The sequence below is a fragment of the Cyanistes caeruleus genome, chromosome 1, assembly GCF_971803275.1.
Source record: "Cyanistes caeruleus chromosome 1, bCyaCae1.hap1.1, whole genome shotgun sequence".
Classification (NCBI taxonomy): Eukaryota; Metazoa; Chordata; class Aves; order Passeriformes; family Paridae; genus Cyanistes; species Cyanistes caeruleus.
This window is the reverse complement of record NC_141701.1, coordinates 2,799,496-2,825,670: the sequence shown is the minus strand read 5'-3', so window position 1 is coordinate 2,825,670 and position 26,175 is coordinate 2,799,496. Positions and strand designations below refer to the sequence as shown.

The following is a 26,175-nucleotide window of genomic DNA, read 5'->3' as shown; positions in this document are numbered from 1 at the left end:
CCAGAGCCTTTCCTTCTCCAGGATGGACATTCCCAGCTCTCCAAGCCTGGTTCCAGAGCAGAGGAGATCCAGGTCTTGGAGAATCTTCATGGCCCCCCTCTGGATTCAGTCCAGCAGCTCCAGATCCTTCTGACAGGGACCAGAACTGGACACAACGCTCCAGGTGGGCTCTCACAGGCAGAGTGAAGAGTCAGCTCCTGTTTCTTGCTGCCTCTTTAAAAGACAAACTTTCAGTCTGGAAAGTCCAGAGGAACATCAGAGCCTGGTGCCTCCTGAGCTGCCTCTCAGCACGGCACCTTTGCTAACCCACAATTGATTAACAATTTGCTTTCATCTCCATTTCAGAGCCCGTGGAAGGAGCTGTGCTGTGCTCAGAGTCTGGGACTCGCTGTTCCAATGGGAGGAAAAAAAAAATAAAAAAAAAAAAGCACGATTCCATCAAAGCTGTCATTCCTTTTGGCAAGCAAACCCATTAGAGATTCATGAGGTGTGCTCTGAAGTCTCTCCCCATTTACTCCTCTATCGTCCACCCGCTGCGGATTTTTCCAGTGCTCATTCCTAATGAATGCCGCTGTTCCACGGAAATGACCCGCGTTGGGCTGCACTGGGATGGGGTGTCTGCCTGGATTACCTTTGGGAAGGTGTTAATGAGAGGTGGCAGGGCTGGTACCGAGGGGAGCGGCTCTGGGGAAGAGCCGCGATTCAGCTGAGCACACCCGGGATGCCCCGGGCTGACAGAGATCACACAAAGAAATTAAAAAGCAAAGCTCAGGTGGTGTCAGGCTCTGCAGGGCTTGGGCTGTGGAGCATCCAGGAGAGGCTCCTTCACATCCCATTTGGTGAGGGAGGGATCCAGCTCGGGAGTGGCATCCCACTTGCATTATCCCATTAGAAACTGGAGGCACAAACTGCTGCCAAATTGATCAGAGGGATGGAGCAGCTCTGCTGGGAGTTAAAAATGAGAGAATTGGGACTGTGCAGCCTGGAGAAGAGAAGGCTTTGGAGTGACCTGTGTGGCCTTCCAGTACCTGAACAGAGCCTATAAAGGGAGAAGGAGAGATTTATTTACAGGGGCCTGGAGTGGCAAGGGGGAATGGCTTCAAATTGACAGGGAATAATTTTATATTGGATATAAAAAAGGTCCCTTTCCTTTTGGTCCACTCCAAGGTGGTGCTGGGACATGGGACAATTATCTATAATTTAATGCTAATCTGAATAAGAGGAAATGACCTCAAGTTATGCCAGGGAGATTGAGGCTGGATTCTAGGAAAAATTTCCTCTTTGAGAGGTTTGTCAAATGCTGGAATAGGCTGCCCAGGGAATGTGGAGTCACCAGCCCCAGAGGGATTTAGAAGACTTGGAGAATGTGGCACTTGGGGACATGGGTTAGTGGTGGGACTCGATGATCTTAGCCGTCTTTTCCAACCTAAATGATTCTGTGAACCTTGAGTAAAATCCATGAGGAGCAGAAGGACCTAGAACAGCTCAATGGTTTGGGTGATTTTTCATTTGTTGCATGAAATCAGATCCAAATCCAGGGCCTGGAAGCCAAGCATAAATATAAGCAAACTAAAAATACAGTACAAACTTGGATTATTAGGCCAAATAACCATGGGAATAGATTCCCTTTTCTGTCAGTTGAGTCTTTCTGAAAAGGCTGGGAGTATTTAAAAGAGAAATATTGCAGAAGCTCTGGCTGTCGGGCAGATATAGGAACTGCTGCGAGAATTTAATAACCTGTCCCAGGAAGTAGATCAGGCCACAACTTGCAGAAGTCAGGAGAGGGTGTTATGAAGTTGGAAAGTCTTTTCCAGCTTTTCAGTGTCCTGGAGCTGGGTAAAGCCAGTTCATATATGGAGCCCATGATCTGTAAAAGTCTTTTGGATGAACCACTTCAAATTGACCCTGCACTTTAGCAAGACCCCTGTTAGTGCAGATAAAACAAATCCACCTCTTTGTTCCTAAAATGAAAGTCAAAACCACCTTTCCTTCTGTTTTGCTGTGCTTTGGGGTTTGTTTTTTTTTTTGGTGTTGTTGGTTGCTTGTGTGGGATTTTTCGTGTTATGCCAACACCCTGATTCAGCCCTACAGGGTAGGAATTTACCTTTATTGAATTACAGGGTTTAGGTGAGCTTTGGCTGTTTATTTTCATAAATATTCTTTTAAAGTCAGTGGAGAACAGCAGCTGACTCAGGTGTCAAATGGCACTTAAAATACCCAGGATATTGTGTTGTCCTGCATTTACCAGTCAGGAAAGTGGTAACAACTGATTCCCTGGAATCAGCACAAAACATTTTTCTGGGAAAACCAGAGTTCAGGGACTCTTTTGTGTAACTGCCAGCTGAGCTCATGTTCATTCCTCAGTTTGGAGTGAAAAAATACTGTATGAAGTGCCGGTGACAATGACCAAATCACCAAATCAAAAATCAAATCCAGTTTTAGAGCTGGATTTTTGGAAATCTCAGAGGTGTAAATTAGCAAAAAATGATGGAATTTACATGGCAAAGGAAAATAATCAAGCCATTTTTTAGGGAGGAAAAATCTGAAATTCAGGTTGGAAACAGAGGGAACTTTGTTTAATTATTTTTTGCTTCTGAGATATGACAAATTTAAGGTGGCTAAAATAAACTATTGTTATTGTTACTATTAATATATATAAATACTTTTTTACTAACTTTTCCTCTCCAAGCAACCCCTATCCCTCCCTATATATATGATCCCAGCTGGAACTGTGTGCTGGATACTGATACACAAGTTATTAGCACAAAATGTATTTTTCTCTCCTCGAGAATGTCTCTCTCCAGCCTGGAACAGCCTGTACAATTCCTGTCCTTATTTATCTCATTAATGCATTTACACGTTGACTGTTCTTCCTCCACAAAAAAAACATGCAGTGGAAAACTCCAGGGCCAGATTCCCACTCTTTTCTCTCCTTGAATACAAACCTTACCCTTAGGCAGATTTTTTTTTTTGGGGGTTTTGTTTTTGTTTTTAAAATTTGCAAAAACCAAACTCAGTTTCTTAAGTGGGAATATCAACTGTCTCCAAAACATTTGGATTCAAGGTTAAGTGCCTTTTCACTCTGCTCTGTGGATGACTTTCCTGAAAGAAGGAGGCAGAGAATAAACATAAAAAATTGCATAAAACTCAGAGTAACACCAGAATCCACCAGTGAGACTCAATTTTTATTTAGGATTCAGGCAAAAATAATATTCTGGATTATAACAGATGATTTTGCACCTCCTGGTTGTTGCTTGATTTCAGAGCTCCCATGGTCTTCCTTTTTCCAGCCTGAGATTGAAATTCCATTTCAAAAAAGGATCATTTTGATGTCTTATTAACCATGCTGGACCTGGCTGCTGAAAAAGGTTTATTATCTATAAACTGCATCCTGATTTAATCCAGATCTGCAGGCAGAGCCAGGTCTATTTGTGCTGCAATTTTTTATTTTTCTCCAGAGGGGATGAATTAGGAAAAAAGACAATATAGGAGCTTCTTGCTAACTATTTTGTCTTCTCCACCGAAGTCACCGTAAAACCAATGGAAACATGGAATTGTTTGGGTTGGAAGGGACTTCAGAAATCATCCGGTCCCACCTTTGCCATGGACAGGGATACCTTTTACCATTCCAGGTTGCTCCAAGCCCCGTCCAAGCTGGCCTTGGACACCTCCAGGGATGGAGCAGCCACAGCTCCTCTGGGAATTCCATTCCAGGGCCTCCCCACTCTCGCAGGGAAGAATTCTTCCCCATTTCCTATCCAAACCTGTGCTCTGTAACTATTGCTGACTGAGCTCTGGTTTCTGTGGGCTCCTGGGCTGCCAACACTGGAGCGATTCCAGAGGAGACCCACAAAAATCATTTGAGGCCTGGAGAGCCTCTCCTGTGAGCAAAGCTTGAGAAAGGTGGGGCTGTTCAGCCTGGAGATGAGAAAGCTCCAGGGAGACTTTGAAGCCCCTTTTGGTGCCTAAAGGGGCTCCACGAGAGCTGAGAAGGACTTGGGACAAAGTCATGGAGCAACAGGACAAGGGGGAATGGCTTTAAAGTATCAGAGAGCAGGGTTAGATGGGATATTGGTAAGATATCCCATTCCTCCTGCTTCTGGGCAGGAACAGCTGTTCTTGGTGTTCCAGGACCATCCCATGGCCCAGAACAGAATTGAGGCTCTGTGGGATCAAGAGCTGAGCAATGAAAGGTGCCTCTTCACCCGACAGAACCCATGCAGGACACGTCAGAACCCGTCCAGGGGAGGAAATGGAGAGCCAGGGAACAAAGGGATTTGCCTGGGGGTTCCTGCAGGAAGCCCTTCAGGCTCTTCCCTCAGTTCCTGCTGCAATGGCCCATATGTGTCCTTGTCCTCAGGGAAGCTTCGCCTGTTCCCTCTGGAGCTCCATCTGCTCCCACGCTGCTCTTTCTCCTGCCCACTCGAGGAGAAGGAGAAACTGGGAGAAAAACCAGAAATGCTGGGTCTGGATCCCGGCCTGGTGGTGGCCAAGGCTGTCAGATGACATCCATTGTCAGCTGTTGTTGCTGCTCTGAGGCTTTTTGTTGGGGAATGTTCAACTTGAGGCCATCCATGGGGCTCTCCCTGCCTGGTTTTGGCTTTGTCCTTCTTGGTGAGTGGCTCTGAGGGGACAAAGGCCACCCTTAGAGTTTTTATGGCTATGGCTAGGCCCCTTTTTCCCCCTGAAGGAGTATCCTGGTATGTTTACCCCTTCCCTCTCCAGCTGCCCCACGTTCACATTCCCAATTACATCCAGAAATGTTTTTTCCATTATCAGAGCTGAACTAATGCTGCCTCTTTTCCCCTTTATCATTTTGATAAGCTCCATCTGTCCCAGGGGGAGGGAGAGTTTCAGAATATAATGACAGACCTCTGGAACCATCTAAGAAATAAAAACAGAAAAAGGCAACTCACACAAAAGAAGGGAAAAGAGAACTGTGAGGGCTCAGCCGTGGTGCTGATACACATTGTGGACGGCTGATCTGTCTTTGCATGAGGTCATTAATCATCATTTTTGCCTGGCTTGGGTTTTTTTTTGTTATTTCTTTTTAATACTGCAGTAAACAGGCAGGAGCTGTGAGGGAAAGTATTCAAGCCTCACATATGTGAGGCCGAGAGCGAGCTGGGAACAGGCAGCAGACGGGGAGTTTCAAAGGAACAGAGAAGATAAAAGCCCCTGCAGCACAGAAAAACCTCAGAGACAGAACAGGAAGCTCCAGCCCGGGAGGATATTTAAGAAGGTTTTATTAGGAGTCTGTAAAACTCCAAGCAGGAGAGTTGAGCTGGTTTGTTTTAAAGGGATGGGGGAAAGAGTTTTAGAATATCCCAGAGAATTCTTAATCCCTGTCAGAAATAAGTGTTTGTTATGCTGCAGCCACGCTTGGATTCGGGTTGTGTGGCAAAGAAAACATCCACCGTGCTCTGAAGCCAGGCTGGGAGAGCTGGGAATGTTCACCTGGAGAAGGGAAGGCTCCAGGGAGATCTCAGAGCCCCTTCCAGAGCCTAAAGGGGCTCCAGGACAGCTGGAGAGGGATTTTGGACAAGGGCATGGAGAGACAGGACACAGGGAATGGCTTCTCACTGCCAGAGGGCAGGGATAGATGGGATATTGGGAAGGAATTGTTCCCTGTGAGGTTGGGGAGGCCCTGGAACAGGTTGCCCAGAGAAGCTGTGGCTGCTCCATCCCTGGAAGTGTCCAAGGCCAGGCTGGACAGGGTTTGGAGCACCCTGGGATAGTGGAAGGTTTGGCAGAGCATGGAATAATCAGAGACTCTTTAAGGTCTCTCTCAACCTAAACTTTGTGTCTTGGAGAAGAGCAGTTTGAGGGTGGGAGTGTTGGAAGTGCCAGCCTGGGCACCTGTGACTGGAACACAAACAGCTCTGGAAGCTTCACTCTGAGCAGTTAATGATCAGCCAGAGACTTCTCAACATCATTTTCCCAGTTTGAAAGGCATCCCAGCGGTCCAGCCCTGGGAAAAGTGTGTGATTAACAGGTCAACAAAGCAGCATCTTTAATCATGCCAAACAGGCAGCTGAAAGGTTCAGGGACTGACAGGAAACCTGAGGTTCTCAGACAAAAATCCTTGTCTAGAACTGAGTCATCCTGGCGGCATTAATGATAGGGAAGAAAGTTAGGGAAATAATGAGAAAATGCTTTTACGGTGTCAATGCAGGAAAAGGGCACAATTCAAATTAAGCCACTATTGTAGATAATTAGAGGTGAAAGAATGGATGTCTTTGATTAAAAGTGGGAGCTAAGGCAGACTGGGGCTGCAGAACAATGCCTTGTTTTCCCATGAAAAATCCTAAACCAAGGAAAAGATAAACACAGACGTCAGGGAGTTCAAAATTCTCTCTTCCAAGGGCAGCTTTGGACATAGTTATTAGAGACATTTTAAAATGCTCAGCATGTCACTCCAGATAAGTGGAAAAAAATCTATGGAATGGACTCTTAACCATGATAGCTGCTTTTCCAGAAGATTCTGGAGCTGGCCCAAAGGCCAGGCACAGCAGGAGAGCAGGAAAAGACAACCCAAGGGACACCAGGGCTGGGACCCTCTTGGAAATATCTTACAGAAATGGGTTCTCCAAGGTCTGAAAACCCCTTGAAAGACAATTCTAAGTCTGAATTTGTAAATTCTCTGCAGTCATGTTGCTCCATCTCCTCCAGCTGCCCCAGCTATTCCTGTCCTGCTCTTAAGTCCTGAGCCAGCCCCACACCTGTGGCACATGTGGAATTATCCCTTCTCTGGAGGGCTGAAGGGAAAGGGCCTGGATTCAAAGCCCATTTCACACAGTCTGGATCTTTCTCTTGATGTGTGCAATGTTCTGGATGAATTTGTGGAAACCTTTCCTATCAGTGCCAGGTTGGATGGGCCTCTGAGCAGCCTGGTCTAGTGGAAGGTGTCCCTTTGCAGGGCAGGTGAATGATCTTTAAGATCTCTTCCAACCCAAAGTGTTTGATAATTTTATGCTCCCTCTTTCTTAGCCCCCCAAATAGCTCATGGCATAGAATTCCTGCTGGGAAGAGTAGAAAAGACAAACCCCACCCAAATGCAGAGAATGTCATCTCCTGACCTATATATATTTGCTGTATGCAGGGAAAAAAAAATAAAATTAAATTGGTTCAGATCTCTCTTCATCATCCTCACTCTGCATTTGGCTCAGAGGCTCCATCACACGAGAACAGCACCAGTGTGGAAACCCCTCCTCAATCCCACGCATGTGTGAGGAGCGTTGGATTTGTTTGGTTGCTGAAGCCTCTGAGAGTGTTTTCCCTCTTAAAATTCCGGCTCTGTCTTTCTGTCTCCTCATCACTTGGTACCTGGGAGCCTCATTTCTCCCCGAGTTAATGGCAGGGGAGTGCTCGTTATGCAGATGCCAGGGAAGCGTCTCCGTAGCAACAGCAGCCATGGAAGCTCTCGGATCTCATTTAGCTCCCCAAGCCATTCGTGTCCCTTGCACTCTCAGCAGCGTCCTGCCTCACGAACAACTTGGCTCCTGCATTTTTTCACACATCCCGGGGTGCAGATCATTCCCTAAGCGCAGATCTGAGCTCACCCCCACCGGAAATCTCTCTGCGCTGCTGTTTGAGAATGTATCGGTTGGAAAAAACTCAGCTTGGGCGTTCGGAAAAGAGTCCCAGCAAAGGCACGGACAGAGGAATATTCCCAGGAAAGAGATGCAGGTGGGAGCTGGGGAATTCTTTTCAGGTGTGGTCCTTGCCATGATGGAATCGTCTCATTGAAATTCAGATTTTGAAAGGGAAAAGCTCAGTCTCTGAGGTCCCAAAAGGGTGTAAATTATGACAACAGAGAGAGATTTAATTGTAGGGTATAGACAAAATCATGGATTCCAAAATCATGGATGGTGACGTCAGATATTCCATCAGCAAAATGCAAGCCCGTGGCAGCAGCTCTGTCTGGGCAAGCACCGACTGAGGAGACACAGGACAGGTCCAAGTGGAGCAGAGACATTTCTAAAGTTTAAAACAGGGAATTACTGCGTGAGAAATAACACTGATGAGTGGGAGGACAGATCAGACAAAAAAGGGGTGTGCAAGGAGAAACTCCTGGTGCAGAAAGTATTTTATATGTTTATTAACATCAACATGAAGGGTCAGAACAGCAGCCTTGTTTACAGCATGGTTGCATGGACAATCTAATCAGTGGAAGGGGAAGGAGCCAAAATGAACCTCCTGTATCTGAGAGTGTCAGTCACAGGAAGGAATCTGGAGAAACTTTACACCAATTTCTACAACCCAATTTCCCATTTTCTGAAACTCCCAGAACAGAAAAGGCTTCTGCAAGCAGGAAGGGGCCTTGCTCTCTCCAGACAGTGGAAAAAGAAGTTAATTAAGAAAATGTGAGGTCTCCACCACTTGAAGAGCTCTAAAAACAGTGTAGGACATGATTTGTGAGTTGCAGTGTGCCATAAATGATGTTCCTATAAAGCAGCAGGACAATATCATTCCTGGATGAAATGGAGCTTCCTGGAATTTCCTCTGCAATGCCACTGAATTTGCCAGAACAAAATCTGTTGGAGCAAGTCCAGAGAAGGCCATGGAGATGTTCAGAGAGCTGGAGCCCCTCTGCTCTGGAGCCAGGCTGGGAGAGCTGGGATGTTCCACTTGGAGAACAGGTCCTGGGATATCTTAAATATCCTGAAGGGGCTCCAGGAGAGCTGGAGAGGGATTTTGGACAAGAGATGGTGGGACAAGACACAGGGAATGGCTTCCCACTATCAGAGGGCAGAGATAGATGTCATAATGGGACAGAATTGTTCCCTGGGAGGGTGCTGAGGCCCTGGCAGATGTAGCCCAGAGAAGCTGTGACTGCTCCATCCCTGGAGGTGTCCAAGGCCAGGTTGGATGAGGTTTTGGTCTAGTGGAAGATGCCCCATGGCAGAAAGCTTGGAGCAAGATGGTCTCCAAGGTCCCTTCCAATTCTGATTCCATGAAAACCTCTGGCACTTTCAGGCAGTAACACAGCAATGGGTGGGTGGCCACTTCCCTTCCCATGGCAGGGGATGAGCTGCAGGGAAATCTTCACCAGCAGGGGACAGCTTGTGGATCATATTTACAGCCCAACAAGCAGCAGGATTCAGAGCTGACACTATTCCCAGTATCTCCTGCAGGGACATTTATTAAACCCCTACCCCAGCTCCTGTTGATTTGCAGTTGGTTTTTGGCAGGGATTTAATGACTCTGTGAGGAGCAGGGCCAAGCTCCTCGTGGTTTCTCACCTCCACTTTCACTGCACAGTCGTCACGGCCACATCACGGTGCTTTTTATATCCATCTAGATATATCCTCCTTCATGGCAGAACATTTCAGGTCTTCCTTATTTTATTTATTTTGAAAATATTTATTATCTGTCCCTTGACCCTTCACTCTGTCCCCTCCATGCTCCCTTGGCACCCCCCAGCTCTGCCCTCCTCATATTCTCTGTGTGGGAGCTTTTAGATTTGAAGATCTCTCTCCAATCTTCCCACCCCATGCACAGCCAAACTCCATTTCAAACCCCAGGCTCCACCATGGCAGGCACAGAACAACTCCTGAACTTTTTTCCAGTGGTGAATTCACCCCTTTGGCTCCTCAGATGTCGAATAACTCACCAATTTCTCTTTTTACTCGCTCAAGAGCTGGAAACTGAGCAAGAAAAGAGAAAGGGAAAACACCCACCCACAGAGCAGCTCCGAGGGCTTTGTTTCCTGGCTTGGCTTCTGGCAAGAAAAGGAAATGTGAGCAGGATGCTCTTCTGGGATGCTCAGGATGAGATGCTGGAGGGTTCTGAGATCAGCTGCCTGACAGGAAAATTTGGGGCGGTGTTTCCAAGAAGTCAGGGCTGAATGAAGTCAGGATCTAATACTTTTTCAGTTGAAAAACTTCTTTATATCACATTCTCCCACAAACACTTGTGCTGCAGTGGAGCCCCTGTCTACTCCCAAATATCCCCTCTGCTTGCACCTCCCTGTTCAAATCCATCCTGTGAGGCTGAAAATCCTCATTAGATCCTGACATCCTCTGTGGAGGGCATCCATTGGATCAGATTCGTTTTTCACCTACTTCAATAATTTAATCTTTCCTAATGTGGCAGTAAATAAGTTAAACCAAAGGATTCATTGACTGAGGCTGGAGGAGGGAGAAGGAAGGAGAGGGAACAATGTCAGAATCTGCAGCCCAAGGAAGATAAAACATTTATCTTTTCCAGACCTACGGTGGCAATAAAATCCCCATCAAATGTAAACTGTGAGGATGGGAATCTATGCAGAAAACCTCTCCATAGGCACCGTCACCTCCTTTTGGTTTCCATAGAGATTTGGGTTCCAGCAGAGAAAATCCTGATTGACATGTACTTTCTGAGAGGTAAAGCCTCAGCAACACAGGAACAAGCTCTGAATGTTTATTAAACTCCTTCATGGCAGAGCATTTCAGGGCTTCCTTATTTTATTTATTTTGAGAATAATTCATTATTGCTTTTTTATTTTTTCCCCCCTAAACTTTTCTCATGCCCTGGCAAAGGTGCTGGATTGGCAGCTTTGGACTCTGTGATCACACCCAGATTTCAGCAAACAGGTAAAGCTGCAGACAAATGGCTGAGCAGGGAGGGAAAACAAAATTCCTTGATTTCTTCTGATAGTCAGAATTTCAAGGAAATCCAGATTAAGCAATGACTTTGTGAGCTGTGGGGAGAATCCTTCACAAAAGCAGAAAAAGGTGGATGCCTAAAGCCACATCAGTGTGGAAAGGGGCAGAAATTTTGATTTTTCTTCTGTGCCCTGAACACATTGGAGAGTTTGGTATGGCTTGGGTCCAATGAATGGAGCTTTTTCTTTCTTGGATGGCAAACAGAGCTGATATCACATCCATGGGATGCTGATTTTGGAAAACAGGCCCTAAACATGTCCAGTTCCTGGAGAGGCAGCTCTGCCTGAGTTCACTGGGTCAAAGGAATTCAAAATAACCTCACCAGGCAGACTTCCCCTGTTTGATTTCCTTTCTCCTGGGCCCTGTGTCACACTGCAGATTTTAGCCAGCACAGCTCCAGTCTTTTGCTGGAGAGGATGCAGTGATTTCTGCTGACACCGGTGAAAAACATCCCAGACTTCCTGTGGTGGTTCCATGAGAAATCAGTTGTATTTATACCCCTGTTTTTCATCCTCTTGGTGTCTTGGTCGAGAAGGCAACATCACCCTCTTCATCTAACCTGACTTAAAGAAAATAAATAAAAAATCCAGTGAAGATTGTGAGGAAAAATGTAAATTTTTGCATGATTTTGCTAGGTTCTATGTGACATTTAAATTAAATTAAATTAATAAAAGACATTTAGCAGCTGTTCCAAACTCGTGTAGGAAAGGTGTAGAGGAAGCAACATTTCCTGGATTTTCGTGGCATTTCTCTGCCACTTCAGTTGCTGAGGTTGTGTGAAGCTGCATCAGTCTGTGCTGAAGTGAGGTTTAACTTGAATTTCATTTGGAATGACTGTGATGCTGTGGAATGTCCTGCTGGTCAGCAAAGTCTGGGAATATTTGAGAGGTCTTGTTCTGGACAGGCACTCATGGATCAGTGGGAAAGACAAGATGCCTGCTCTCTCAGTATTAGAGAATCATGGAATAATTTGGGTTGGGAGGGACCTTCAGGATGATCTCATTCCAAACCCTGCCATGGGCAGGGACACCTCCACTATCCCAGGTCTCTCCAGCCATTCTGTGGTTCCCAGAAAAATGTCCATTGTGCCACGGAGCAGAATTTGCTGGTGACAGGTTTTAGAAAAAAACATTATCTCAGCCTAGATGTTTTTCCAGCAGTTTCTGTGCAGATTTCCAGCCTTGCCTCAGCCTTCAGCACTGGCTTTGAAGGTGGAAGAATTTAGGCTGGCCTAAACGCCTGGGTGTCCAAACTTAATGAGGATCAAAGGTGGCATTAATTCAGCCAAGCTTAATTCATTCCCAGACACGCCTTTCTGATCAAGCTGAAGGCAAGTGAACCACGCTGCATTCAGGTCACTTTAATTCTGAAATAGATTGAAGACACAGGTCTGAAAGTCTTCCAAGTAATTTCCAACACGGCCATGCCTCAGTTCAGTTTGGATTTGCTTTCCTGGAACTCTCTGTGTAGGGGAGTCCTCAGGGACAAAAATCTTTGGGAAATAATGAATTGGTGTCTCCTTTACTTGACTAAAAGGAGATTTAGGAACCTTTGCTGAACATGAGGGGAAAAAATGGTGATTTTTGAGGAAACTGAGAAGTACAGAGAAGCAGTGGAGTTGTTTTCTGGGAAAGGCCACCCTGTCCTCTGCTTCCAGCACTCACAGTTCAGCTGTGCCCCTCATTTTCCACACCAGGAAATGGGGAAGCTCTGAACGAGGTAGGTGTGAGCTCTGAAAACAGGATGTTGGTGGGGGTCCTACACACAACAGAGGGGTCTGCAGGCACTTTTCCTTCCTGCCTCACCCTTGGATATTGAGCAAATCCCTCTCTCCAGCCTCAGCCTCTGCCTCCTCTGGAAAACCAGGAAACACCATCTGGAATGTCCCCAGTGACTCTAGGACTGCAGGGAGTGCAGGTTGCACTAAAGAGTTGATGGTCTTTCTGTGATTGGAGAATCATGGAATTGTTTAGGTGGGAAAAGACCTCCAAGATCATTGAATCCAACATTTTAACCCAGAACTGCTGGGGCCACCACCAAGGTCACCTTACTGTGACCTTACTTCCAGGGCCTGAAGGGGTTCCAGGAGAGCTGGAGAGGGACTTTGGAGAAGCAGTTGGAGGGACAGAAGAAGGGGAATGGCTTTAAATTGCCAGAGGGTAGATTTAGAAGGGATGTTGGGAAGAATTATTCTCTGTGAGGGTGGGGAGGCCCTGGCACAGGTTTCCCAGAGAAGCTGTGGCTGCCCCTGGATCCCTGGAAGTGTCCAAGGCCAGGTTGGATGGGGCTTGGAGCAACCTGGGATGGTGGATGAGGTGATTTTGGAGGTTCTTTCCAACTCAGGCCATTCTGGGATTCTGTGATCAGCACAGACTTCCTCAAGCACTGCCCTGACATCACTGCCCAAACCTAGGACAGATTTTAAGGCTGTTATTTAAGGTAAAAAACCTGAAGTTTGGATTTTTTCCTGCTGTCAAATTTGTCAGTGAATTTGGGCCCTCAACTGGGTTTGCAATTCTCCAAGTGTGTAACACAGGTTTTGTAATCCTGGTCACAAAGAGGGATTATCCCTTGACCCTGTTGTGAAAATGTGTTCTGGGTGAGGAAGGGTTTCACACCATTCCAGTGACACTCAGAATATCCCAAGTCCCTGAAATTCCTACAGCAGAAGAGCACAGAGAGTGGAAATCCTGCACCAAGGGAAATATCTGAGTTTATACAGCTGAATAATCAAATCAGGAGAGGGCAAAATTGGGCAAAGTCAGGTCAGATGAGAAACTCTCCTGATGTTTCAGTCAATTAAAATGAAGGTGGAAAAAGACATTTCTTCTTGCACCAACTCAGCACAAGCCTCAGAGTCCCAAAACAGTAAATTCCACTTCTTTTTTGAGCTTTCTAACCTTTTCCTTACTTTTTTCTTTCTTTCTTTTGTTTTTTTTTTTTTTTTATTCAAGTTGAAGTCAGTTTTTAAGTGGTGTTTTTCAGAAAGAAGTCAAAAAGCTCATTTTGAAAATGTCAAGATTCGATTACTTCAGAAAAAATACAAAACACTTTATGCCACCAAGTGGTTCTGTAAGATTCAGGACTGAAAAAATATGATTTTCTACATTATTTCAATTCTTTTTAAATACAGTGTTGTCTGAGCACATGTGGGAGGGATGGAAGAACTCATCAACTCCATATCAGAAACATGAAGGCTTTTAGTGAGCTTGGGAATCCCTGGTTTAGCAGGATATAAATCCATAGGATTGGAAAATGGATTGGGCTGGAAGTGACCTGAGAGATCACCTCATTCCAGCTTCTTCCATGGGCAGGGACACCTTCCACTGGACCAGGTTTCTCAAATCCCTGTCCAAATGGTCTTGGACACTTCCAGCTATTGGGAATTCCATTCCAGGGCCTCCCCACCTTCACATGGAAGAATTTTTCCCCATGTCCCATCTAAATTTAAGGGTCATTCCCCTTGTCCTACCATGCCATGCCCTTGTAAAATTCCCACTCCAGCTCCTTCTAGAAGCATGTGAATTCACAAGCTGAAAGTTGATAAACATCCAAGATGAAATGACTGAAAACCACACCGACACTGCCAGCTCACTTTCATTTAACAGGATCCTAAAAATCCCTAAATATATCCTATAAAAGCCCTGAAAGTGGCCGTGTCTTCCATAAAAATCACCACAAACTGTGTCAAGAATCAAGCCGGATGTACACAGCAACCCTCCTTTCAATTCCTAGTGATTAAAAATCAGCTGTAAAAACACAAAACCTGCCTGCAGCTCATCCTTGGTACAAACGAGTGCTGCAGGATCCCACTCCATGATGGGAGGGAGCACCCAACGCCCACCAGAGCAGTTTGGATGTGATAAGTGAAGCCATTAGAGCCCGTTGTGTCAATAATGGAAATTTCACAGCCTCCCTTAATTACGTGGAAAAAGGAGATCCAGGGGAGCAGTTGGACTCTGCACACAGACACACAAGGCCTGCCTGGAAAGTCAATAAATATGATTTACATCACCGGATGGTGCAATGTCTTTGATTAAAAAAGGAGATAAAAGACAAAAAGAGGCTAAAAATAGAGGAAAAAAAAAGGAAATAAAGCAATCTGGTCTAGTGGAAGGTGGTCCTGCCCATGGCAGGGGTGTGGAACTGGATAATCTTTAAGATCCCTTCCAATTCAAATCATTCTATGATTCTATAAAATAATTTGTATGTGCAATAGGTCCATCTTGGCTCCTTCTTTAAGCTGTCCTGAATAAGCAAATTAAGGAGCCCATCAGTCCAGTCACAAGAAAGGAAGAAGAAAACAAAAATCATCAAGTAAAAATTATCAAGAATTAATGATGTTTTTCTCATGCTTTCTCATTTCTCATTTTCCACTTCTCCACTATTTATGGAATCATGGAATCACTACAGTTGGAAAAGACCTTTGAGAAAAAAACCTTTTGAGTTTTGAGAAGGAAAACCTTTGAGTCCAACCATTAGGCTAGTATGGCCAGATAAACCCTGTCCCCAAGTGCCACACCACAAAGCTTTTGGGCACTCCTAGGGATGGTGAATCCAGAGTGTTCCGATGCCTGACCACCCTTCCAGTGAGGAATCATTTCCTAATATCTGAACCCACTTCTGGTGCAGCTCAAGGCTGTTTCCTCTGTGAATACCTCTGTGTTTCGCATCTTGTCCCAGAAAACACAGGGATGGTTCCCATTCTGATCTTGAAGGGGATTTCAATAGTTTGAGGCAGTTAATCCATTGCTGGGCTGCATCTACTCCAGGTGATGCCCGACTCTGAGAGCCAGGAGCAGTAATAAGGCATTTTTTCATTAATTAATGAGAGCAGGTCCAATAACTCTCTAGGGATTTTCATCTGAAACTGTCAGAAAGAAAAAATAATGATTACAGTCAAACCTGGAAGACTCTGGGACAAAATTGGAAATCTTATGAGTTTACCTCTACCTGGTAGAGACAGGCATTTTCCAGCCTCACCTTCCTTTCCCACATCCCATCCCCATCCTGTCCATGTTCCTCCAGCGTAGTTTTGGCCATCAGTCCTCATCCTTTCTCCACACAACCTCTCTTTCCTCATTCTCTCAGACCTCCCTCAAGGAAGCAACCCCTGATCTTGTGTCCTATGGGAACGGGCCGTGTGGGGATGGATGATGACAAGGACAGATTTTCCCCTCTTTAGTGTTTTTCCTGGTTTTAATTCCCACAGTGTACAGTGGAGTTCTGCCCCCCTCTGCTGGAAGAGCTCAGCACCTCCAGCTGAGCTCAGTACCCTCGAATTTCCTGAATTGGAAGGGACCCACAAGGATCAGCAAATACAGCTCCTGGCCCTGCACAGAACACCCCAAAAATCCCATCAGGTGCCTGAGAGTGTTGTCCAAACACTTTTGAACTCTGGCAGGGTTGGTGCAGATCTTGCTGTTTTGTTCTGCAAGGATCAGGTTGTTCATGGCATTTTTGGCCATGTCCATAGACGATGAAAAGTCTAAACCTGCTCACCTGTAGCTTCACAGGTTGGGGTGACACTGGATGAACTTTTGTCACTGGTCTTTCCCCTCAAGTATTTTTTTTTTCCCCCGCTTGTTTGCTGATTCTGGCACTTAAGGGCACAAAGTTCAGTTGTGGAACCAAATTGCACCATCAAAATTTCCTTCTCACTCTTGCCAAGAGTTTGTGGTTGAATGAGCAGCAAAGAGATGGAGACTCCAAGGTCAGCAGCTCTCCCTGAGGCACCTTTGGCCTTCAGATCATCTCTGCCTCTCCAATTTGAGCTCAAAAAGGATGTCTGGGAAGTCCATTGAGCATTTAATCCCTGAAGTAAATGGAATTACTCCTTTTGTTTCTCCAGCTGACCCATCCAAGTGGATGGTCCACATTGCCAGTTGCATCCCACCCTGGACTGTTTTCCTTCATTGGAGAAAGGCCAGGGATGGAGCAGGGAATGTGGCTAAATCCATCTGAATGCAAAGATTCTTCTGGAAAAGGATTTGCAGAGACAGACTCCTTTATCCCTGGGCTGAACACCTTTGGGGCCAGGAATCAATCTATTGCTAAAAACAAACATTTCAGTTTAAAACACCCTGAGCTTCTCTCCCGTTGTGTTCCCTGACTCCAGCCTGATTAACCCCGGGATGTTTTAGAGGTAACGAACCCAAGGAATTGAGAATGCAACAGACAACAAATCCCAGCTCCTGGGACTCTGCTGGGTGTGGGTGCTTCCCACCCACAAAGGCTCCCTGGCTGTCAAATAGAGCTGACTGAGGTTTAGTTTCTTTACTTTGTCCTGTCTTGCCTCAGCTCTTCTGTGAACTTCTCAGACATAGGTGGGAATGTGATTGTCCTCATTTCAAAGGTCCTTCTCTCAGCTGTACCCAACAAGATCCAAATCCCACAAAGGGCCACTTCTCCCAACCTCATGGGCTACATCTGACTCAGATTTAGGGTCTGAACAACTCAGTGCATTTTACTGTCATGTCAACCACATGCTTTTGCTGAGAAGAAAGATTTTCATAAGCCAGGTAACCCCAACAACCCCAAGTTTTCAGAGGGCAGCAGATACTTGAGTCACCCACAGACCAAGGAAGAAAGATGAGGCAGGAAGCAATTGAAGCAGATATTTCAAAGTTTTATTGTATAAATCTACAAAAGGCTTTGCTACAATAGCAAATCGAGTGTAGCACTATTCTACTGACAGGCTCTAGTGGCTTGGTGTGATCTTGTAACTCCAACATGACACATGAGGAATAAACTGCCTGATCCAGTCAGATCCAGGGCAGGTGATGTCGGCTTACAAAGACCTTTTGGCTTCAACCCCTACAACCTGCAGCGACTCGACGTGTTTGCCTCTTGTACAAGGTCATTTTTAATTAATAATATCTCTAGTAAAAATAAAAACTCTAAAGTAGTTTTCATCAGTAAATGTAAAATCGCCTAGGGAGGAAAAAATGCAGTGGCTGAAATCTGCTAAAGTTCCAGAGGTACAATACATCCACGCTTCTCATTCATCTGACTCTGCCCCAGGAAAATAAACTACCAGTCCTTCCTGGAGAGGCTGGTAATAAAAACCAGGGTGCTACAAGTAAAGCTCCAATTTGCTGGGAGCAACAATTGAAATCAAATCAGTCCAGGAGATTCAGTTCTGCACACTCCAAAAAGCCAGCTGAAAATGTAAAAACCTCAGGACCAAATGACCAAGTAGCACAGACAGGCTAATTCCCTAAAAAAGCAGGAAAAATAAAATGCCTATTGAGGCAGTCTAGTCCCTTGGAAGAGACTCTGGAAATTAAGCACCTCAAAATCAAATGTCATTTAGACCTTAAGATGATACCCGGGAATCTGCCTTTACATGGTTTTATGGAATTTTCCAGTCCTGAACATTTTTGCTGAGCCTTGTTGGAATGTACTTTAAGTCCCTCTGGCTTAATTCAAATGCAACAAAACACCACAGAATTTAAATAATGTGGATTTTTTTTGCTCAACACACACACCCCCCACACTGACACACACACACACACACACACACACACACAGGACAGTTGGCTCTGGAAGAGAGAGGAACCAACTGGACCTCTTCGGCTGAGAGATGAACCAAAACTGTCTTGTCCAGCTCATTTGAGCTCTTTTTGGGCTCCCTGGGTCTGGATGGAAGCAGTCACTCCAAAGCCAGCACAAGAACCCCAGTTCTTGCAGTAACTCTGGCCCATGCAGACCCAGAGAGCTCCTGCTGTCTCACAAGGCTCCTTGCTGGCAAGACAGCTGGCCCAGATGTGCAGGCTCCAACAGTTCAGACAAGCATCTGGAGCGTGGGATGCTTCTCCAAACTCCGGGAGCCCTTTGAGGTTTGGAACTGATACCCGCATGAAATGAAGCTACCCTCGACTCAGGAGAGGTGAGTTACAGCATGGCCAGTGGGGAGGGTTCGTAGCCAAGGCAGGATCAGCCCCCTGGCAAAGTTAATCAGGAAAGTTTTTTTTTCACTGAGGATCACAATCTAGTGAAGATTTCTTTAGGTGAGTCCAGCGGCCCCAGATTGCAGAGGTGCGGAATCCTCTCCACAGACAGTCACAGCACGAGCCCAGCATCCCTGCTGTCCCCAAAGCCTGGACTCGGTTCTTCTCTTCTGGCCTCTCTTTCAATTCTCAGCACTTTCTTCTGTGCTTGGAGTACCTGGACCAGCTCAGGCTCTTCTTTGTCCTGTTGGAAGCAGCTTCCTTGCTTCATTCTGGCTCTCAGCACCTTGAACATGGCATTGCACTGCATGGGAGGCTCTTTGGTGCATGATTTGCCCTCTGTCTTCCTGCAGCACTTTCTTCTTCCCTGGGAAAGCTCTTGGACACAGAGAAGGAATCTCAGCAACAGCATCAGGGATTGCTGGAAAAGGGAAAAAAAATAAAAATGCACCAACTCTGATTAGATTTTTGAAGTGGGGAGTAAGGGGGAATTCTCAGGAGTTGGGATCAAATGTTGCTGTGCCTGCAGCCCCGAGGACCCACCAGGTGTTGGGGTTTAAGGATTTGCCCATGGTCCAGCCAAGGGAAAGCCAAGATGTGCAGTCCCTACAGCATCAATTATTGAGGCTGGTGCTTGGGTTCTGACACCAAGCAGCTGAAATCCCACCTCTCTGGCTGTGCCAGGCTGCTGCAGCCCCTGAGACTGAGGTTTCAACACCAGCACAGGCGTTTGCACCTTTGTCTGTTCAACATCTCAGGTCAGGGCACTGGGGAGATTAAGGAAGGCCCACAGGGTAATACAGGATGTAATTACCTGTGCCAGTCTTTCCTTCAGGTGGTGGGTCTGGCAGTTGGTGGCTGAGGGTCCTGAGAGCAGGTCTGGTGTTGGGACCTTTGTTTTGCAGCTTTTTCTGTGGCTTTCCTCCCAAGTGCTGCATGCTGCAAAGTGATTCCTTCTCAGAGGAGGATCTGAGTGAGTCACTGTAAGCAAGAGGAGACAAAGCTTGTAATACACGGCCAGCTCATCCTCAGCAGTGACTCCCACTCCCCCGTCACTCAGCCCGGGTCATTCGTGAGAAATGCTCCTTTCCCTGCACACAGAGCTGTTGACAAACTGGGAACGAGTGAGAGGAGAGCTCCCACCGTTCCTGAGACCAGCCCCCAGCACGGATGCAGAGCTGACCTGCAGCTCCTTTGGGCTGTGCATTGACCTGGGATGTGCTGCCTCAGGTGGGGACTCAAACCCAGAGCTTCTCCATGAAGGACAAGACAGGTCCTGGGGCTGGACTAATTAATTCCCAGTCATTTCCCATATTAATCAGAAGGTGCAAGATACTGCCCTCTTTGGGAACTTTCCCCACTCCTGCAGGGAAAATCCCTTTGGCTGGCTCTCCCTTCCCCTTTCTCCCAACCCCAGTGCTTCATATCCCATTTCAGCAGAGCTTTTATCCCAGGGCAAGTTTTCTGCTGGACATCCTATGACCAGTTTAGCTGTGAGGAGAGAATGCCAGAGAGCTGTCTTACCTTCAGCCTCTTGGAGGGAGTCACAGCAAAGGCCTTCTGAGCCACCAGTGCCACACGTCACCGCTGTGGCAGTGCCAGGAACAACCCAGGGTCACTCCTGCTGCTGCATCCCTGCTGTTTATTTGGTCTGGTGGTGGATGCAGATGATGCCAAAGATGTGTCCAGCCTCAGGAAGCTTTGGAGAGCCAAACTTCAGGAATGTCTTTCTTCTCTCAGTCCTAACATCAAACACTGGCCAAAGGTAAGCGCTGAGCATTTCCTGCCGCAAAAGTCACAAAGTCCAAGTCCATCTCCATCTGTGGCAAAGATGTTGCAGGAATTTCTTTCTCTGTGAGCAGACAGCACTCTGTCCTCAGGTGCTCCAGGCCAGGGGTGGCAGGGTTTCCAAGAGCATTTGGAGTCTGTCTGTGTGAGCAGAAACTCATTGCAGCGATGCACAGGCTAAAACTGTGCTGGGGCACACAGATACTCTCTTCACTTCTTTTGGCTTTTACATGGCAAAAGCTCCTGTTGTCTCCACACATCAGCATGGACTCGATTTGCTGCTCTGGGGATATTTTGCTCTGAATTTAGGGTGTGTTTGTTTGTTTCATTCAAAGAATTAGGATTTATTTCCCTTCCCTCCCCCCAGTCTCTCTAAAAAGAGCTCTGGTGTCTCCTCTCTCTACCTTGAACGCCCTCTCTTCTCTGAAAGGAAGGAGACTGCTCCTTCAATAAATGAGCTCAGAATTTAATTAGAAAATTTGTTTCCTGCTGAATGCACAGGATAATGTGCAGAGAAAGGCTGAAATTTGCCTCTGCACTGCAGTGGCCTGGAATCTGAGTGAGCAGAAACTAAGACAGGAAGTAAACCAGTAAGAGCCTCTTGAAAAGAAACACATTAAAGCAGGTATTAGGTGCAGTGAAATGAAAACCAGAGAAAGTAATCCAGATTCTTAAAGCTTTCAGCTCCTGAAGTAATAGGATTTTTTTCTTCTTAAAACAAAAAATAATCCAAAAAATTACTTTAATCCTTTGGAGCAAGTAAGAGCAGGAGGTTGCCAAGTGAACAGAAACCCAGAGGTTAATCAAAAACAGGCAAGGGTCAAAAGAAAGCTGTCACCTCAGGACAGGGCCACCCTCCAGAGGAGGGAGGAGAGAAGGAAAAAGAGAGATCCAGATGGGTAGGAACCCTCCACCAACTGCTGCACTCATATGAAGTCCTTGAGAGCTGCCACTGCCGAGCGGCTGCTTCACAAGTTGGGAATTGTCTCTAGTTTCTTGTCAGGGAATTCTCATAAAATTGGCTGTTCCCCACAGTGGTGCCAGCAGGGTCCCCAGCACCACTGCACGGCACGGCCTGGGCGAGGGGGACAACCCCATCCCGAGGAGCCTCTGCCCCACCACCTCCCTCCCCCCAGGAGCAAAGTCAATCCCTCTGCTCTGGGCTGTTGGACTGAGCACCCCTCAGGTCTCGTCTCAGCCAGAACTTCCCTCCAAGGAGAAGCTTCCTAAATAAGCCCCCTTCTCCCTTCCACAGAACCCAGACGCCCCTCAGGGGAGCTCATATGACAGTGGCTGGGGGGCTGGGGGGCTCTGGTTGAGTCCCATTGCTCGGCACGGGGCTGGCGGTGGTTGAGGGGGGCACGGTCTCCACGGAGTCTCCTGGCTGAACCTCAGGGGTCCTCTGTGGGCTGGGCTCCTCAGAGTGCTCCATGTTGCCTTGGACTTCCTTCCCCCTCTGGATCAGCTGCTCTAAGGTCTTAGGCAGGGGGTAGCTCAGGAAACGCTTCAGTTTGGGCTGGAGGGTGCCTACCACGTACTGGATAATCTCCTCCTCATCTGCATCCACATAGAGGGTCTGGTACAGGTCTCTCTTGCGCCAAAGGAACTGATCCAGGGGCTCCCCCTCTTTCTGGGGCAAATCCAGCTCCCTTTTGATAGCATCCCTAGTCAGAGTTCCCTCGCTGTACTGCAGGAACTCCTTCTTGAACTCGACCCAGTTTTTGACGGAGTCCTGCTTGTACTCCCACCACTTTTTAGCTGGGCCGTTCATGTGATTTTGGATCTGAGACAGCCAATACTCCTCTGTTCCACCCACCTGCTTTAAGTATTCCTCCAAGTGGCTCAAGAACTCCCGGGGATCCTCAAACACCTGGGTCTCCACCGGGGAGGCAGGAGCGTCCTCCGACACAGAGACCCACTGGTAGGAATCGTGGCCCTGGGGGATGCTGGGCACCTCCCCGGGAGGAGGGGTCAGGGCATACATCTGGCTCATGTCCAGGGCATAATCATAAATCTCCCCCTCACTTGGCCTTATCTCTGGGCCTCCCACCCCGACAGACACCGTCTGCTTGCCCTGCTCCCCAGGGCAGTATTTGCCTCCCATGGACTCCAGGCGGTCAGCCCACTTTTCCAGGCGGAAAAAGACCTCCTTCCAAACATTCATCTCCCTCTTGACCCACCTCTCCAGGTGGGCAATGGTCTCCTGGCATCTGGCCAGGCAGGCCTTGATGGACTTCTTCCACCTCTGGTTTTCAGTTGGGACGTGGTCCTCTAAGTTGTTCTCCAACTTGCCCACGGATTTCTGCAATCCCTTCAGCTCCCGCTCCACCTGCTTGGAGACCTCTGTCAGGAGGTGCCGGTGGGTCCTCCGGACATGCTCCAGCATTTCTGCCCTGCACTTCCCTATCTGCAGGATCACATTGGGCTTGTTGGCAACTCCACGGTGCCCCTGGAAGGAGTGGACGCCCGCGCTGGTGACATTGTCCAGCTGCATGGCTCCGACCGTGCGAGTGGCAAACACGGAAAGAAGTGGGTTGTAAGCCCTGGCACTAGAGCTGGATCCCAAAAATCCCCACCACAACACTTCCTGAAAGACACACAGAGACTTCTAAACCCCCCTCCAAGGACTTTTGGACACAAACACAACCCAATCAGATATCACCGCAGAGCGAGCCGGTCGGTCCACGTGGATCCCAGAGAGAGTTGTAGGCAAATTTCTCCCGGTGCCAAGCTGGAAACGCCGGTCTCACGTGCTCAGGGGTGTCCCAGAGAGAACCAGGATCCTCCAGGAACAAGGAGAGGAGTTGGATAAGATGTCCAATCCCGCTGGGAATCTGGAACGCCGCAAAGTCCCCGCCGGAGCAAATCACACAGAGATGCACAAAGAAGCTGGAAGCTGCAGCAAAAATCCGGGTGATTTCTCCTCGGGCAAACTAGGTGAGTCAAAAACCGCTTTCACTGGGGATGCGAAGAGCTGCTTCTCTTCCCTGTCTGAACTGCCACTAGTCCAGGCTCCTCCATCTACTTATACTCCGCGCAGCTCAACATGTGGGTGGTGCCCAGCCTCCTCTCGCACTCTCAGCGCAGCGTTCATTGGAGGAAAAGCGATGCCGGTGTCTGTGGCAACCCAGATTTTGGCAGCCTCCCCTCGCTCGCCACCCCCTCGCTCACGCCCCCAGACTCGACGCGAGAAGCGCTTGAAAGGTGCTGGAGACAGTTGGAGAGATGGATGAGTAATCGCACCTTCCGCCTCTCGGAGCGCAGGAAAAACACTTTATTCCTTCCACAACTCTTTACTCAGCAAGGTCATCATTAACATGCGTCCCCTGGCAGGGCTCGGGGAGGGCGGGGTGGGGAGGAATCCGGTGTGTCAGACGCCCACGGGCCCCCCGCACACCCCCTGCGCACACACACACACACACACACACACACAGGGTGAGCTGATTCCTCATGCAGATTTTCCTGGGAATGGTGGCAAATCAGCAGCGAAAAAAAAAAAAAAAAAAAAAAAAAAAAAAAGAGGGAGAGAAGAGAAAGGGAAAGCAAAAAGGAGGGGGGAAGCAGAGGGGGGAACATTCAAAGGAGCCACTTCAGCACAAATTGGAGAGCTCTGGACTTTCTCGGGCTTTGGTAGGTGGGAGTCATTCCCGCGGCTTAATTGCTCCAGACCAACCAATATTGGGAATATTGGGTGAGGGAGGGGGACGACATCCTGGTTTTTACACCGAATTAAATCCGCCCATCAAAAGCCTTTTCTGTACTTAGCTTTGAATCAGATGCTTAATCAGTGAGCCAACCCACCAGCGCAGATGAAGCTACATTTGTTCTTTGCTCTTGACAAGGCAGGAAAAGCCAACCATAAAAGGAGTCTCCGGGTCTTACATAAGCCAGAGATAAAGGATTCCCTAATCCGAGAGAGTTTCCCTGCCGGAACACCCTCAGAGAGGTGCTGAGGACATCTAGGCCTTCTCATCCCTTCCCAGTGCCAGTGGCCAGAGGCAGTGGGATGCTGATTCATTGGGATAATCTAAAAAGGGGGTTTAAGCCTGTTGGCAGTGGGGTGGGGGTGCCCTGCCTGTGCTCGGGCTGCTGGGCAGTGTGCCAGGGAGGTTTAGGATGGCTCCTCACTCCCAAAGCTCCTGGCTGGGTGCTTCCTGGTGGGAATTCAGCCATCCCAGAGGAACAAAAAGAGGAGGAGGCAGAGGGTCTTTCAGTGAAGTTCTGCTGGAAGGAGATCCCGGTGAGCCCAGGCATTTGGTCACAGCAGGATGACAAACTGGTGGTGGTTAAGTTGAAGGGCATGAGGGGCAGGGGTCAGGATTCCCTTTTTTCCCATCAAATCCATGTGGTGCCGGAGGTCCCGTGTCTGCTCCCTAGCATGTGGTGGTTCAGGGAACAAGAGGGATATTTAGGGCAGCAGCAGCTGACCTGGAAGGGTTTGGTTTGGTTGAAGGGAGGGAGGGACAGTGAGCAGGAAAGGGACCAAAGGGTGTAACACAGAATTCCTAATCCAGCAACCCTCCCAATGCCACTTCTTCCTGCATGACTGCCTTCTGCCTTGCTTACTCCTCCAATTTCACCCAGTTTTCCTAAGCACAAGATTTTGGGGTTGCTGTGTCCATGTTTAGAAAAAGTCTAGCATCAATCACCTGAGGGCTTGGGACAGATCTGAAGCCTTTTATGCTGCGGTCTCAGCACCCCAGAATCTGCCTCAAACCTGCTCTGCCAGGAAGAGATGAGAGACTCTGCAACCTTTGTATCTCTGGATTAGTGCAAAGATATTCCCCAGAGAGCTTTCCAGGAGCCCCAGAAATGACCCATAGCATGGGGACAATACAGGGTGGCATTAACTCTGCAAAATGACCCGCTTTCAGCCTCTCCTTGTCCCATCAAATGCCAGAGTCTGGGATGAAACCTGCTGAAGTCTGGCTCCTAAACCTGCTCTGATAAATGAGTCCCTTTCCAAGCCCTGCTGCCTCTCTTTGCTCCTCCCTTACTTTTGGCTGGGGAGGAATTCTGGATCTGAACGGCCTCACTTGACACTTGGCTCTTGTCTCAGGATCCCAGGATTATTAAGGATGAAAGGGACTAAGGAGGTTTCTAGCTCAACCTCCTACTCCAAGCTGAGTCAGTTGCTGGGTCAGCTGAGATGGTTTCAGATACTGAAAACCCCAGGGATGGTGACTGCTCAGAGGGAAAACCTTTTTTCCTTGTAACCCAAAATGAGTGTCCTGTTGGAATTTGGACCTGATGTCTCTTGTCCTCTCACCAGCCAGGTGAGGTCCTGATTCTATCTCCTTGATAACCTTACCACGGGTACAGGGCACTGCTGTTGGGACCCCCAAAGCCATCACTTCCCCAGTGTCCAGGCACCAGCTCTGACCATCCCAGTGGCCTGAACCCATTCCCTATGATCACTGTCTTAATTAAGAGGCTCAAACCTGATTGCAGTAACTAAATATGATTTAAAATGCTCTGACTAGAAGGGGATAATTACTTTCATGATCTCCTGGCTGTATTTCTGCCCCCACAATCCAGGATAATTTTTTGCTGCCAGGACACGCTGCCGTATCATCGTCAGCCTGCTGAGCACTCCCAGGTCCAGTTCTCCCAGTCAGTTACTGCCAGGGACTCTTTTTTCCCCCCAGAAATTCCAGAATTAGCCCTTGCTGAACATCACCATGTTTCTCTTGGCTCTTCCCTCCAGCTTTTCCAGGTCTCTGGGTTAATCACATTCAGCCTCCTTTCACAGAGCTCTCCCCCTAATCACTCTCCTCCTAATTCTG

General features: G+C 47.6%; 1 protein-coding gene and 1 long non-coding RNA gene across 3 annotated transcripts; one reads left to right on the top strand and one right to left on the bottom strand.

Moving 5' to 3' along the window:
- Positions 1–7,100: 7,100 nt before the first annotated feature.
- Positions 7,101–11,258, top strand: LOC147655255 (uncharacterized). Of its 2 annotated transcripts, XR_015283149.1 has the most exons (3): positions 7,101–10,367; positions 10,524–10,577; positions 11,028–11,258. It is a non-coding gene; the product is annotated as an uncharacterized LOC147655255 (long non-coding RNA). The 2 variants fall into 2 exon arrangements; XR_015283148.1 differs by having other exon boundaries at positions 10,524–11,258.
- Positions 11,259–17,256: 5,998 nt separating this feature from the next.
- Positions 17,257–23,909, bottom strand: ARC (activity regulated cytoskeleton associated protein). The gene is made up of 3 exons (XM_023921611.2): positions 20,126–23,909; positions 19,416–19,582; positions 17,257–19,022 (listed from the first exon to the last, which is right to left on the bottom strand). The coding sequence occupies exon 1, from the start codon at positions 22,881–22,883 to the stop codon at positions 21,669–21,671; it is 1,215 nt and encodes a 404-aa protein (XP_023777379.1). The 5' UTR covers positions 22,884–23,909; the 3' UTR covers positions 17,257–19,022; positions 19,416–19,582; positions 20,126–21,668.
- Positions 23,910–26,175: the final 2,266 nt, after the last annotated feature.